The sequence below is a fragment of the Ostrea edulis genome, chromosome 3 (assembly GCF_947568905.1).
Source record: "Ostrea edulis chromosome 3, xbOstEdul1.1, whole genome shotgun sequence".
Lineage (NCBI taxonomy): Eukaryota > Metazoa > Mollusca > Bivalvia > Ostreida > Ostreidae > Ostrea > Ostrea edulis.
The window spans coordinates 39,750,439-39,764,763 of record NC_079166.1 but is presented as its reverse complement, the minus strand read 5'-3'; the positions used below and the strand labels follow the sequence as shown (position 1 = coordinate 39,764,763).

General features: G+C 34.4%; 2 protein-coding genes across 3 annotated transcripts in view; one reads left to right on the top strand and one right to left on the bottom strand.

The window, feature by feature from the left end:
• The window catches only part of LOC125673160 (titin-like), a 268,458-nt gene that overhangs the window by 42,479 nt on the left and 211,654 nt on the right, over positions 1-14,325 (bottom strand). For both annotated transcript variants that reach the window (XM_056160692.1, XM_056160693.1), the window contains exons 18-19: positions 13,667-13,858; positions 7,929-8,024 (exon numbers count right to left, since the gene is read on the bottom strand). In XM_056160692.1, the coding sequence (XP_056016667.1) occupies positions 7,929-8,024; positions 13,667-13,858 (288 nt within the window). The remainder of the gene's footprint in view (positions 1-7,928; positions 8,025-13,666; positions 13,859-14,325) is intronic.
• The window catches only part of LOC125673175 (uncharacterized), a 333,899-nt gene that overhangs the window by 233,181 nt on the left and 86,393 nt on the right, over positions 1-14,325 (top strand). The window lies entirely within an intron of this gene.

Below are 14,325 nucleotides of genomic sequence, written 5' to 3'. Positions count from 1 at the left end.
AGCATGAGGAGATGATTTGATGGAGAAGTGGGAGACGAATTGTGGAACTCGGAATTCTAGTGGACAATTTGGAAAAAGGTTGTGCTGCGTGTGGTAGACCACTAGATTTAACAACGCATAAGACATTGTGAGGACGAAACACGGTATGGACTTGGATCATTGCTATATATGAGATGTCAGCAGGGAGCATGCAGCCATCTTTCTCCTGTTTCTACTGGGAAACGTCATAATGCAGAAACTAACGAAAAACGGCACACCAAAGAGATCCTTTATTAGGCATTTCTTTATTTTTTTTTCAGAGATGAATATAGCAAAGGAAAATCAAGAGTGACAAAACAAAAACATAAAAAAACCCTGTAAAATCATAAATGCTATTGTAAATTATTTTCAGAAGTTGTAAAATTTTACTCTTATATTATGGGAGATAACTCTTCTTTGTCTTTAGAAAATCAGCCAATGTGATTTTTACAATTTTGCTTCTACTCAGAAAATTCACCCCGTATGGTATATGATTTTTAAGTTGATATTACACTTTAAACATTAAGTCAACATATTATGAAGTTTATTTTAATTTGTAAACCTTAACTGAGGGTGCAATGTCCATATATGTAATTTTATTGAAGCAGCAATTTATATTTTCCAAGTGTAAAATTTGTAATGCATTAATATTTTACACGTTATGTTATAAATCTAATATCAGTACACTCTGTTCTCCCTGACAATCATTTTTTAGGTATAGAAAAGGTAAACAAATGAAGAATAAACTAATTTACCATGATAACTATTGTTTTGTACTTTTTTTGGAAAAACGGAAAATATTTCACTCTCCAAGTCAAAGGGGAAAAGAATTTAAGAAATTATCCACTTTTATAAAAGAATAACATCACATAAAGTCTCTTCGAAAGAAAGAAATTGTATCATCTGCCCTTTTTTAAAATACAATAATTCTTTTCATTTTAAAACATGCTCTCTTTTTTTTCTTTTTCTTTTTTAGCTTTTTCAATAAGCACAGCAGTTGCTATTAAGTTAAATATCTCATTACATTTCATCATAACACCTATTAGCTAAATTATAGCAGTATTTTGGCACCATTTGTATTGTATTGCCATTAATAGTAAATTCATTCCCTTGAGGTTTGCCATTCGAGTTAAATATATAGTACCTTTATCCTCTAATTCTATGAAATACTAATTAGGGGTTATATTTTTTTAAAAGTGAAAATGTTTAGTGTTTATGATTAATTTATAGAATATACAAGTTGTATTCCTGCCTTTTAAAGAGTTGCCTTGCTTCTAAGGTCGAAGACAAAATGATACATTTGGGCCATTACATAATTAAGTGTTACTGAATCGAATTGTTGAATATGATAAAAGAAAACTACAAAACATAACAATGATAATGTTATGTTTCATTCCATATTGTTTTTTTTTTTAAAAAAACGTCCCGGTCCCTAAAGGCCTCAAATCAATTCCCTTAACTGATGTACATTAAAATATGTAGACCCAGTGAACGGTTCTATCTATAGAAAGTCTACCTCTCGCCAATTTATATTGAGCGAAATATATTTTTTATAGAAGCTTGCTTTTCTTCTTTGTTTACAAATTACTAATATTTTGGCCAAAATATAGCTTTTACTTTATAAAGTGATTTTTGGGTTACATGATATATATCTTTGGGTGTTCGAAAATATGTGTATGTATACATACATGTACTATTCAAAATAAAATGAAAACCACCTGCAATTTGTATTAAATCAGTGGTTTTTTATGTCACTAAAAATCCAGTAATGTTTATTTTTGATATATAAATCAATGTATATAATTCTATAAATATTTTACTTTAAATGCAATTTTATTTGAGTTTTTACATATTATCAAATATTGTATATATACTTTGAAAACCTTTGCATCTTTTCCCTAACCACTCCATGGTTAAAATCATGATGTGTTTTTTTTGTGACACAACACCTAGCGCTAAAATTATACATGTACTTATCATGTTGCTAAAAGAATATTCCTACATATGCATGAAAGTTGTGTATTAAGTTGTGAATTGTGTATTAGAAACAAGATTTTATGAAAATATCTTGTATTTTCATTAAAATTCACCATTGCAAAGGTTGATAGATTTTGATCGTTGTACAGTGAAGTGCATAAATTATGTACATATATATTAACTGAACTTTTTCCTCATTGAAATTTTTTTTTATTTTTTAAACTATATATATGCTGTGCAAGATTCTAGATTTAGCTTAAATTCAGAATTTGCAATTTGCAAATGATCGATGTAATGTGTTACACAAAAAAGATATAGCTTTTTTTAATTCTTCACTTTAAAAATTGTGCTAACAAACCAAAAACAATCGGGCTCGATAATCTTAGAAGTCTAATGCACATGGTTAGATTGGTTTGGTTTAGGTGTCAGATTCTGTGCTGCTGATCGGTAGAAACACGTATTTACCGTGCTTGACTTCTATATAGTGAAATCGACTGAACAGCCTTGGGTAAAAAGGATTCAATTTTGTTTAAAGGAAGGTTCTTTGAGAAATAATTTGTAGGTATGTCTTGAGGGTTTGGGTCTTTTCAGGGTTTAAGCTCTGCTGGCAAAACCAGTGTAGAATGTCATACTGAATCGTCCGTCTGCAACTTTTTTTCTTCGTTATCAAACTGCATTTTTATGAAACTTACTCAGAATAACACCCCCTGGTCTAGTTGGTTCTAACCAAATGTCATGGGGGTACAACCCTTAGGGGCCACACTCAAACAAGTGTATCATTGCATATCCAATAATTTCTTCCACTCTCGGATAAATAAATGAAAAAATCTTTTGATTTATTGAAAATTTACTTTTATTTGGAGAATTTGCATTATTTTCCTAAAACCCTTAAAATTTGAGCAATCTTTATCTCCAAATTGATTCACACAATAAAATAAACCCCAATAATAATAAGTATAAATTCTTAAATTGGAAATTTTGCTAAATCTTATGACGTCACAGGGGAATGGAACTACTTTAATATTGGATGTATCATTCAGTGAGTTCTTCTATACACTTATTTCGCACGAGAAGTCAGTGGTCCTCTAATGATTTAGTTCATATCAATATGTATACCTTTATTCCATTGTTGGATAAAAAATGTCTTAGCATTTGTTCTCCGCATCGAGGAAATTCTGCAAGGATCTTTTCTAAACCCGTGTCCAAAGCATCGTCATCTATGTCAGAAAAATTTCGCTTCCGAAGATTATATTTGTTCATTTGACGATATAAAGTTCTTTCTGATACCGAAAGTAACTTACTCATATCAGAAACAGAAAATTCTGCCTCGATTAAATTCTCAAGAACTTCCTTTCCTATATCATACTGCCTTCGCAATGTATCGCTGTGAACAAACACCCTGTCTGAATTTCCATGCTTGATACATTCAATCCTTAATTTCATCATATCAGAGGAACTATTCAATCCTAAGCATTGTGGTTCAAATTTAGATAACCTGCATACGATTTCTGGTACTATTGTTTCATCTCTAGATTTCTGAATAACTAATTCCATACCCAACTTCGTCAAAATGTCATCCATTTTGAATTCTTGTTTAAATCAGTATCAATTTAATGCTTTCATCTGTATCAATCTCGATCACTTGAAAGTTTATCATAACCTATATATAATGATGTTTGCACATAACATAATGATGTAACCACATAACGTAAAGAAGCATCCACATAACGTAATGATATTACCACATAACGTAATGATGTAACCATATAACATAAAGAGGTATCGACATAACGTAATTATGTAACCACATAACGTAATGATGTTACCACATAACATAAAGCGGTATTGACATAACGTAATGATGTAACCACAAAACGTAATGATGTAACCACATAACATAAAGAGGTATCGACATAACGTAATGATGTTACCACATACCGTAATGATGTAACCACATAACATAAAGAAGTATCGTCATAACGTAATGATGTAACCACATAACATAATGATGTAACCACATAACGTAATGAAGTATCGTCATAACGTAAAGAAGTATCGTCATAATGTAATGATGTAACCACATCACGCAATAATGTAACCACATAATATAAAGATGTATCGACATAACGTAAGGCTGATATACACTATAAGGCAGAAACGGTGTTCCATATAGCTGCAACTCTGTGTCACCTTGTCCCTAGTGCTAAGTACTCAGATATGCAGTACTCCTAGCGAGTCACTGAGAATATCCTCTGTTGTGGTCAGAGAAGTATGTTATGCTATATGCCAGGGGTATCTTGCACAGACCGACGGACAGACAGATTACAGACTGATTCTTATACACCAGGGAGCCCTAAACCTTCGTTTCTACAGGGTATAACAATTTCTAATAAAGGGATGGGGGATAAACAGAACCAATATCTTTTGAATAATCTTAATCGATTTATTTTGCCCCTTTTTAAATATACGTATTTAACATTCTGGTAATGTTGCGGGTTGTGATGCGTTAAGATTGGTGGGAGAGGGGGGGGGGGGTTGTTAGAGCTAAACACAAGGAGTAGTATTCCACCATTGTTGAAGACATTATGGGACCTCCAGATTAAATTTTAACACTGATTATCATGGGGATGTGGTGCTATCTCTTTGACACTCACTCCATATCTTTTTTATAAGATGCTGTAGCCATTTTCTTGTATTGGGCTTGTCGGGGCAAGTAACTATAATGAGACACACAATTCATACTTACACAATATCTGTAATGAAAAAGACCTCGGACGTTATGAACCTGCATACAAGGATAAATAAATTGTGTTGGTACCATCGATGGCCAACACATAGCCATCAGAAAGCCTGTCAGTTCTGCTTCCTTATAATTATAAAGGATTCTTCAGCATCGTCTTACTTGCCATTGTCGACTCAGACTTTCCTTTCTGGAAATATTCGGAGGCATACGCAAATATCCGCAAAGTTACGTTTAACTTCGTACCTTTCCGCTTCCAATCGTTAACAAAAAAACCAATATTGATTCAACGCATTTTTGCGAATTACAGTAACCGTCACACTTCGTAAATCATTTGCAACAAATTGTTCCCCTACGTTTAACTTTCGTAATATTCTAAAACCATGCAACAAATTTTCAAACAATTCGCTCAGATTTCGCTAGGATAAACAAATATTCTATTCGTCAGGCTTCGTTTATTGAATTCGCCTCTATGTGAGGAAGCCTTAATAGTCCATTCTGGTGAACTCTTTGCAACTACTTTATGTGGTTTAATACTTATGAATAACAATCATTTGCAGTTAATTTATATACCCTAACTGAAGGCATATATCGTTTTGATCCGTGCTCATGAAAGAGAAGAAAATATCATAAAGACACTTTGTAAAGTTTCATGGCTGAAGCACAATGTTAGCGATAATATCACTGTCATTCATGGGTCAATGACCTTGCATTTTGGTTCATAAAAATAAAGGTCATGAAGATTGAGACTCCTTATCTAAATTTTCGTTGCTAAACCTCAAATAGTATTACCACACACATTAACTATTTCGTACCATGTCGTATATCAGGACTATAATCTGCGTATCAGTTTTTGTGAAAAATCATCAAAACACTGTTGTTTTTAATTTGCTTAGTGATTGGATCATACCGTAAATAATGATGATAATAATTCTGTAATAATTAATTCCTTCCATTTTGTATTAAAGTTATTTTTCATTTTCCCTACCGTTTCCTTGATCAAATCATATTCTAAACCAGACAATCCTTTGAACTCGGCATTATTTTTCATTGTAAGATCAACCTACTGACTGACGAACGACAGAGTATAAAATTACATGATGTCGTACATTGTACGTTCATAGAGAAAGCAAGTGAGAAACAGTTTTTTGATTGATTGATTGATTGATGTTTTCCGCCACACCCAACAATTTTTCAGTTATCTGGTGGCGCCCAGTTTTTATTGGTGGAAGAGAGAACCCAGATACAATGTACCTGGGAAGAGACCACCGACCTTCCGAAAGTAAACTGGGAAACTTTCTCACTTCAGTTTTTTGAAGTTAAACTTAGAGGATTAAGTACTGCATTGAAAATACATATTTTGTCTCATATTAGAATGTTTATGGCTCTTTCATTAAATGAATTGCGTCCGATTCGCGTAATCAATGGCTATATATTATTATAGAATGGTAATACCAAAATGTTGGTGGCATTTTGTTATTCAGGAAAGATTTGTAAGGAATCAAAAATTGTCAGTTGTGATGTGTCCTCGATAAAATGAAACTGTTATCAGATTTGATTTGGAACCATATATGGTTAATCAAGCCGTTAACAAACCTAATCAATGATGTAGATGTAGTGATGAACACATTAAATGTTAGTGATAAATTGTGTTTCATTAATGCAAGGTGAAGATAACGAACAGTGATCAATCTCATAACTCCTACAAGCAATACAACATAGATAGTTGGGCAAACACGGACCCCTGGACACACCAGAGGTGGGATCAGGTGTCTAGGAAGAGTAAACATCCCCTGTTGACCGGTCACACCCGCCGTGAGCCCCATATCCTGATCAGATAAACGGAGTTATCCGCAGTCAAAATCAGTGTGCCAAGAACGGCTTAACAATCGGTATGAAACACGTCAGACAGCAATTGACCCAATGCGAGGTCGTATTGACGAACTAGATCGTTATAACGACCATAGAATTTGCGAAATGCTGACTTCAATCGAGACTGTTGAAATCCCTGTACCGTCAACTTGTTTGTCAGTAGCGTACCTCGATTTCAAAACTGACTATACCCAGAACAAGCTCTTGCATATCGAATCAGTTGAGATATATAAACACCATATGCAGGTGATAATGGGATATTGCTACATAAATGTGGGAAGTTGACGATGGAGAAGCTGAAATCATCCCGTTTGTCAACAGTTGAGTTGTCAGTTTGCCGTTAATGTCTACTTTCAATAAAATATCTAAGTATGAAGCAGAAGTGGATGACTCTGTGGTGTCCTTTATTTCGAGCTCACAGGGATATATCAAATCGACATATGAATGAAAACTATCATTGTATAATAGATTAACCTGCTAAAATCAGAGAAATACCGTCTTGCAAAATCCAAGTCATTTACGGTAATTGATTTGAAAAATGAGTAACTGGAGATATTTCTGACAGAATTCTAAACAAATTGACTAAAATGTCAAGCCGCATTCTTTTTCTATAATACATATCACCTCTTTGTACTATCTATCAGAAAAGAACAAGATGTGTTTATAGAATAATACTACCCCGTATGGCAGATGATGGTCAAGTCAAATTTCAAAGTCAAATTGCAAGGTTAAAGAGTTAAAAATGATTAGGTATCCAAGGAACGGGTTTTTCAAAAGGAATATAAATACGAAATATACAAGTCCTAGCACTAACCGTTCTAGAGTTATGGTCAAGTTCTAAGCTTTTCAAAAGTAGGTCAATCCTCAAGAAAAAAGTCAAAAGGTCAAACAAAATTACCAAACAAAAGGCATTGTCACATAAAACAGATATGAGACATGAAAGCCCTTTCACCATTCATATAAAACCTACATGCCCCAGAATCTGAGATTACCGGATGGGACACTCGAAACACCGATATCAGGGGTATTAAGATATTTTTTTGAATTTCAAAAGTACGTTATTCAACAAGTATTAGGGTTTTGAAGAATTTAAGTTTCACCAAAAACTTGTACTATTTCCATTCAGTATGAACTTTTGACACATGCAGATAAACATACACACATTGATTCCAATACATGAAACATTGCATATGCAACGACTCAATACTTTGCCATTGTTTTATATGTTTGAATGTATCAGCATATTTAAAGATGACGATATTGAAAATAATCCTGTCATCGGTATGTAGAATTTTTCTGAGATATTGAAAGAACAACTTACAGCCTAGTCTTGTCTGGCATGTTACCGGTACACTTTCACTGCTGATTGAATTCACTGCATCATTAACCGTCTTGACAGCAAATGTATAGGATCTCTCTATAAACAAATGAAAAGGTCAACGCTTTGACAAAAGGAAGTCATGCTTGCGACACATTGAGGTCGTGGTAATTGGATTTTCACTCAGTATGAATATCCTACCTTGTAAGAATACATTAATTGCTGCACTTAGTACAATTATCACAGTGTGGTACTGAATGTTCATAAATATGCACTATCTAACAGTGTGCTTTACTGAGCATGAGAGATTTTTATACAATGATTGATGCATTACTCATCCATTGACTGTTTGATAACAAACACAGTACCCCACAATACCACCGGTAGCACTAACCAATCAGATTGAATGACTGTTTACTAGTTTTACTTTGCCATTATGTCGAAAGCAACAAAATGCGGTCCATCAATGACTAAACTAAAGTATTAAAATCTTGGATACAAGTAGGAATCATTTGAAGTTTTATATTCAGTACAATGATTTGATTTACATAAGGAAATGATTTCTTGAACGGGAAATGATACCGATTGTTGGGTCGTTATTGGCACACTGATGATTTTGACTACAGATGGTTCCGTTTGCCTGATCAATATATGGCGCTCAGGGTGTGACCAGTCGACAGGGGAGGCACCTCCAAAGATAACACCGATTCTTAAAGAAATTAAATTAATGTACTCGAAATAGGTATAAAAATTCAGTATTTTCGCCAATAATTAAAAAAATGGTACCTCTAACCCCCAATTTTTATTATTTCCATTTTAGAGTTTAAGACAAGACCTTAAAAATAATGTGTAATCTTAGAAATTGACATTACTCTTAATATGTCCTTTTAACTTCTCAAATTTCATACCAGGAATGTTTTCGTATATCAAGTGGAAAAAGGTCATTATTAATTTCCATTACTAGTATTAAACTTTTTTATCTGTATTGTTAGAAGACATGATTAGGTATCTATTTTATGTAATGATTGATTTGTGTTGAGTTGACGCCAACAGGTGAATCAAGTTTAATTAGATAAATCTTGAGTCAATTTTCAGTGCAAAGAGGTAATGTTTAGAACAGTGAAGTTCAATAACAAGCATTTTAACCCGGTTTTCTTTTTTAATTTCCAAATTTTCTTTCAATGTAGAAATCGAAAATACACTTCCCAAAAATTGACCTTACTCCAAATCTCAGGTGCGAGCCTCTTTAAGTCCAAGGTGGGATGTCGGTACATGTACTAACGGTAAGCATAAGGCAAGTGCATGATCATGAGGTGGGATGTGATCAAAGACCAAATTCGTAGGGTTCTCTTGAGGATTGTCACAGCTTCTAAAAGCAAGCTTTACAAAGGATTTTTCGAGTTTTACCAGTGAATTGCTAAGGTATCACTGCTGTTATAATGTCGTACGGAAATCTTGTTTCGGTGACCACTCATAAACATATTATGTTGGACTTCGAAACCATCAACGTTAAGGGCTTGAATATTGCAGTCTCTCTGAGGCAGTGTGCGGTTTATCTGACATTTGGGTTTGTGACATGAAAAAGTTTTCACAGAGTGCAAACTGAACTAATGTCATCACCGGTTAGGAACTCTTGACTCTCAGAATAGCACATTTTCGAGTTACTGCCGGAACTCGTGTTTATTCTAGATTTTATATACCGTGATCACGTGATTTCATTATTTGGTTAACTTTCGATGCTTCCGGTAAAATAGCGTCTGCCTGGAAACGAAGGGATCAAAAGCGAGATATTATTGCTAAGCAGGAGGCTTTAGTGAGGACTTAAATAAAATAAGAAAGTACGGTTATATGAAAAACATCATACTCTAACCCTTTCTAATACGGACAAAAGATCCGAAAAGCGTGGCTAAACTTGGTGAAACGAAAAGAATACGACCCTTCGAAACATCATAGACTGTGCTCCAAACGAAAGCCTACAGAGGAAAATTCCCTACCCGACTGTTCTCCTACAACAATCATAAACAGCCTTTGAAGTTGAGAAGTACAAGTTCTTTCGACAAGCGGAATGTCGAGCCATACATCTCACAGTCGCATGAACAGGTTTGTAATTTATATATAACAATAACTGTTTACCATTTATTCTCATATATACTAGTGGAAAAAAGAAACTGTGCATTATCTAATATATGAAAAAATAATATTCAAAAAATAACAATGAACAAATTTTATTTTTTGTAATACTGTTAACAAATGTATTCGTTACAACATTTCATAATCCATTAACGTTAACGTTGAATAACGTCAATTTCAGCACACTCGAAAGACACTGGTATTCGAATATGAATTAACAAATTTAATAATGCGTGTGACCACCATTTGCATTGACGCATGTTTGACACCGGCGCCTATTGATGCCACTAAAGTGTTCAGAAATGCTTGAGGGATATTGTTCCAGATATTGGTTAAAGCCTGACCTAAATCGGCCAATGCCACTGGCTGATTTGGTAAACGGCGTAGACATCGTTCCATTTCATCCCAGACCTGCTCGGTCTGCGATAAATCGGGGGAAACAGCTGGCCAGGGCAATATATCGACATTCTGTTGAACAAAAAAGTCCCTGACTACACGTGCAACATGTGGTATTCTGTTGTCTTGCTGCAGAGTGATGTGATTTTGCTGTCCCTGTATTAAGGGTATCACATGGCGCTGAATAACTTCGTTCCGATAGCGTACGCCGATCGATGAGATTTCCATTGACAATTTGTAGAGGGGTCCTTCCACGTGCTGTTATTTCACACCACACCATAACGCTACCTCCACCGAATTGTCGACGTTGCACAACACAAGCGTCCTGGTACCGCTCCTCAACGCGACGATACACTCTACAACGGCCGTCACTGCTATCCAAATGAAATCTGGATTCATCAGTGAACAGAATATTGGCCCAGTCCTGTATTCTGAATCGCAGATGTCGTCTGTACCACGCGATACGATGACGTTAAAGCAGTATTGGGCGCACAGCTGAACGTCTTGGTCTGATGTTGTGCTCGCGCAGACGATTACGCACAGTTCTTGAACTGATTGGTCTAAGTCCAAGAATGTTACGAACAGTCAAACTTGCTGTCTGGAAATGATTTCTCAGGTGCACAAGTCTAATGTGGTTGTCCAGTCGACGCGACGTCAGACGAGGACGCCCAGAACGTGGTCAATCCCGAGTGTTACCAGATTGTTGGAAACGTCTCCATAATGATTGGATGGTGTTCCGACGAACTCCAAAGTGTCTTGCTACGATATTTTGTGCCATTCCAGCTTGAAGCATCCCAACAACACGATTACGTTGGTTTTCGCTGAGTCGTGGCATGACAGAAGGGTTAATTGTGTCAAAACTAAAGTTCTTTCCTTAACGAATAGTGTCCAAACAAACCTTTTACACTTCTTACTCCAAACAGTAAAACTCGTGCGTACGAACACTTCAATAAACAACATGTGTTCACTAACCAAGAAAAAGTCCGTACATCTGAGTCGGGTACTATCCGATATTGTTCAAAAACATCACCTTTATCGATATTTAGATTTTATAAATATAAACAATAAATATAGAAAAATTACACTAAATTTTATAATGCAGTTTTTTTCCCCGCTAGTGTACATTCTGAAAAATGTTATAAGCTTGGAAAGCAAATTATAAACAATTACACTGAACATAGTGGAACATTGCAAAATACATTTAGTGGTGGTGGTGGTGATGAAAGATTGGCATTTAGTGGTGGTGGTGCTGGGAAAGGGGGGTCAATAATTATATTGGCAAGAAAATATACTCATCAAAGACTGTATTTGGGTACACATGTAGCAACCTAATGGAGTGTAATATGTCTGCTTTCATTTTAAAGCTTTATCTAACCTGTGTATGCTTCAGTAATTTACATTTGTAATGGTATTTGATAGTAAAAAAAATATTCAGTGTAACCACACAATTCATTTTTATCATTCTTTTTCCAGATCTCGGAAACTTGTTTTAGTGATGATAATGATTACGTACATATCATAGTACTAGTCTACTAGCCTCAATCATGGATATAGAACGACTAGTTCTAGCAGCAGCTTGGATATAGAACTCCAGACACCACCTGTTGTCAGTGAGGGATAGTTACAAATGTATCCAAGTTGGATAGTGTAGCTTCTTTAGCCATTTCTCTACATTATAGTCCATGTATTATTGTTTAAATTCTTGCTCAATTGATTAAATAAGTGTAAATTATTTAACAGCAACCTCAATATCAAATGTTTTTATATATCTACATGGTGGGTGATTAATATTTGAGACATGAACATGGTGAGGAACATTTATCATTCAATGCAACATTAGTCTAGTATCTTATCATTATAGGTTACAATGTAACACTAAAATGATATGCATGTGTTTTTTAGGGATACAATATCCACTTGATCACAATATTATATTGGGTTTCTGGAAACCACGAAACTTCAAGAAAACAGCTGAAATTGTGGTACAGATATAAGAGCTCCTGGACTTCAAGTCGAAATCTTAAAACCATGATGTTGTTTATCTAGAGACTTACATGTACATGCAGTGACAAGAGCATGAAAAAGTACACTGTAGTGACATTGAATGTTTGCACATTCCATTATCGCTACAACAGATTCAAGATCGCTATAAACGATTAGAGAATATTCATGAAAATGTGGGGGCTTTTTATTTCATAGCAATGTATTATAATTCAATGATAAAATGTTGTCATTCATGTTTTATTGAAACATAATATACTAGAAACTTGAATGTTATCAAGTTTAAAATGCAAACTAGTACTACTGTAATTTCAAATAAATTGTATGTAAAACTTATACCGTACCAATTTTGATGCACCAGATGCGCATTTCGACAAATAATGTCTCTTCAGTGATGCTCAACCGAAATGTTTGAAATCCGAAATAACTATGAAGTTTTAGATCTAAATATAGCCAAAAACAGCGTGCCAAACAAGTGGAGCCAAATTCGTCCAAGGATAAGAGCTATGCATGAGGGAGATAATCCTTAATTTTGAAATGAATTTCTAAATTTTATAACAGCAATTAAATATACATCCGTATTTTCAAGCTAGTAACGAAGTACTTAGCTACTGGGCTGTAGAGACCATCTGTCTTCTGACTTGTTTTGAATCTTTCTTATAATAGTTGTGATTAAGCTGTTTACCCTCTTGGAATACTTTGATATCAGCTGCGTGGTAATTATTATCAATCCCCAATATGAAAATGACAGTGATGATGTTCGGATGCTTATGATGATAAAACATAGTCACCAATCAGAGTACAAAAATACTAGCTTTGAAATATCAAGACAGTTTGCACAGTGTTCAACTGGAACTGAACAGCCATAAACAAAAGACAAAAAAGTTACAAATTAAATATATTTTGCAATTGATTAATTATTACTACTTGTACTTGTCATTATTTTTAGTACATGTATTATTGTTATTATTATTACTTTCACTATTGTACAGCAAGTAACCTAAACCACGGAGAGATTGAAGAATGTATGCATGTATGAAAGGTATGTTTGTGTAAGTGTCTGATGTATTGTATGTGACCAAAAAAATAAATAAATTATATAAAAAAAAAAAGACTTGGGTGGTCATACTAATCATTATAATCATCTGGGTACTAGTGTAGTAGAGACATTGTAATCCAGATGTTTCATTGTCCTTAATTTTTAAAATACTTACCTTCTAAAAGTCCTATGATATCAAATGTATTCACATTGCTCAATGTATCCACAGTCTTGGTGACTGCTCCACTCACGATAATGATGTACTTCACAATCCGTCCATTAGGAGCAGTAGGAGCTGTCCAGGAGATCTCTAATGATTTGTCCTTTGGTTCTCCTGGACACTTCACACCTGTTGGTGGACCTGGTCCTGTGAAAGTAAATCAGAATTAATACTCTAAAGCTATAAAGTTTAAAAGACACTGACCAGATTTGATGAATCAGGGATCACACTTATATAGATACATCATAGTGCAGGGTTAAAACTAACATTATTTTAAATTACTATATTCCAACTTAATCAATTTATGTACTTATTATTTTATCAATCCATCTAACTTATTTAATAAACTTTAGGCACTTTCTCACACTTGCTACACTTCCCAAAAATCGTGTGTTGTTTGTAATGTTCAGGATCCAGTTGCACAAAAGCATTTAACTTCAAGTTAATGCTATATAATCAAGTTAATGGCAAGCTAACTGTCAGTTAAAGTTAACTAACCTTTGTACATCAGGGTCCTGGTCACTTTTGTTAATAGATGTACAAAATTCTTTATTGTTTCATGATAGTTGCTTGAAATTCATCCTTTACTCCAAAATTTACAGGGGGTCAAATTA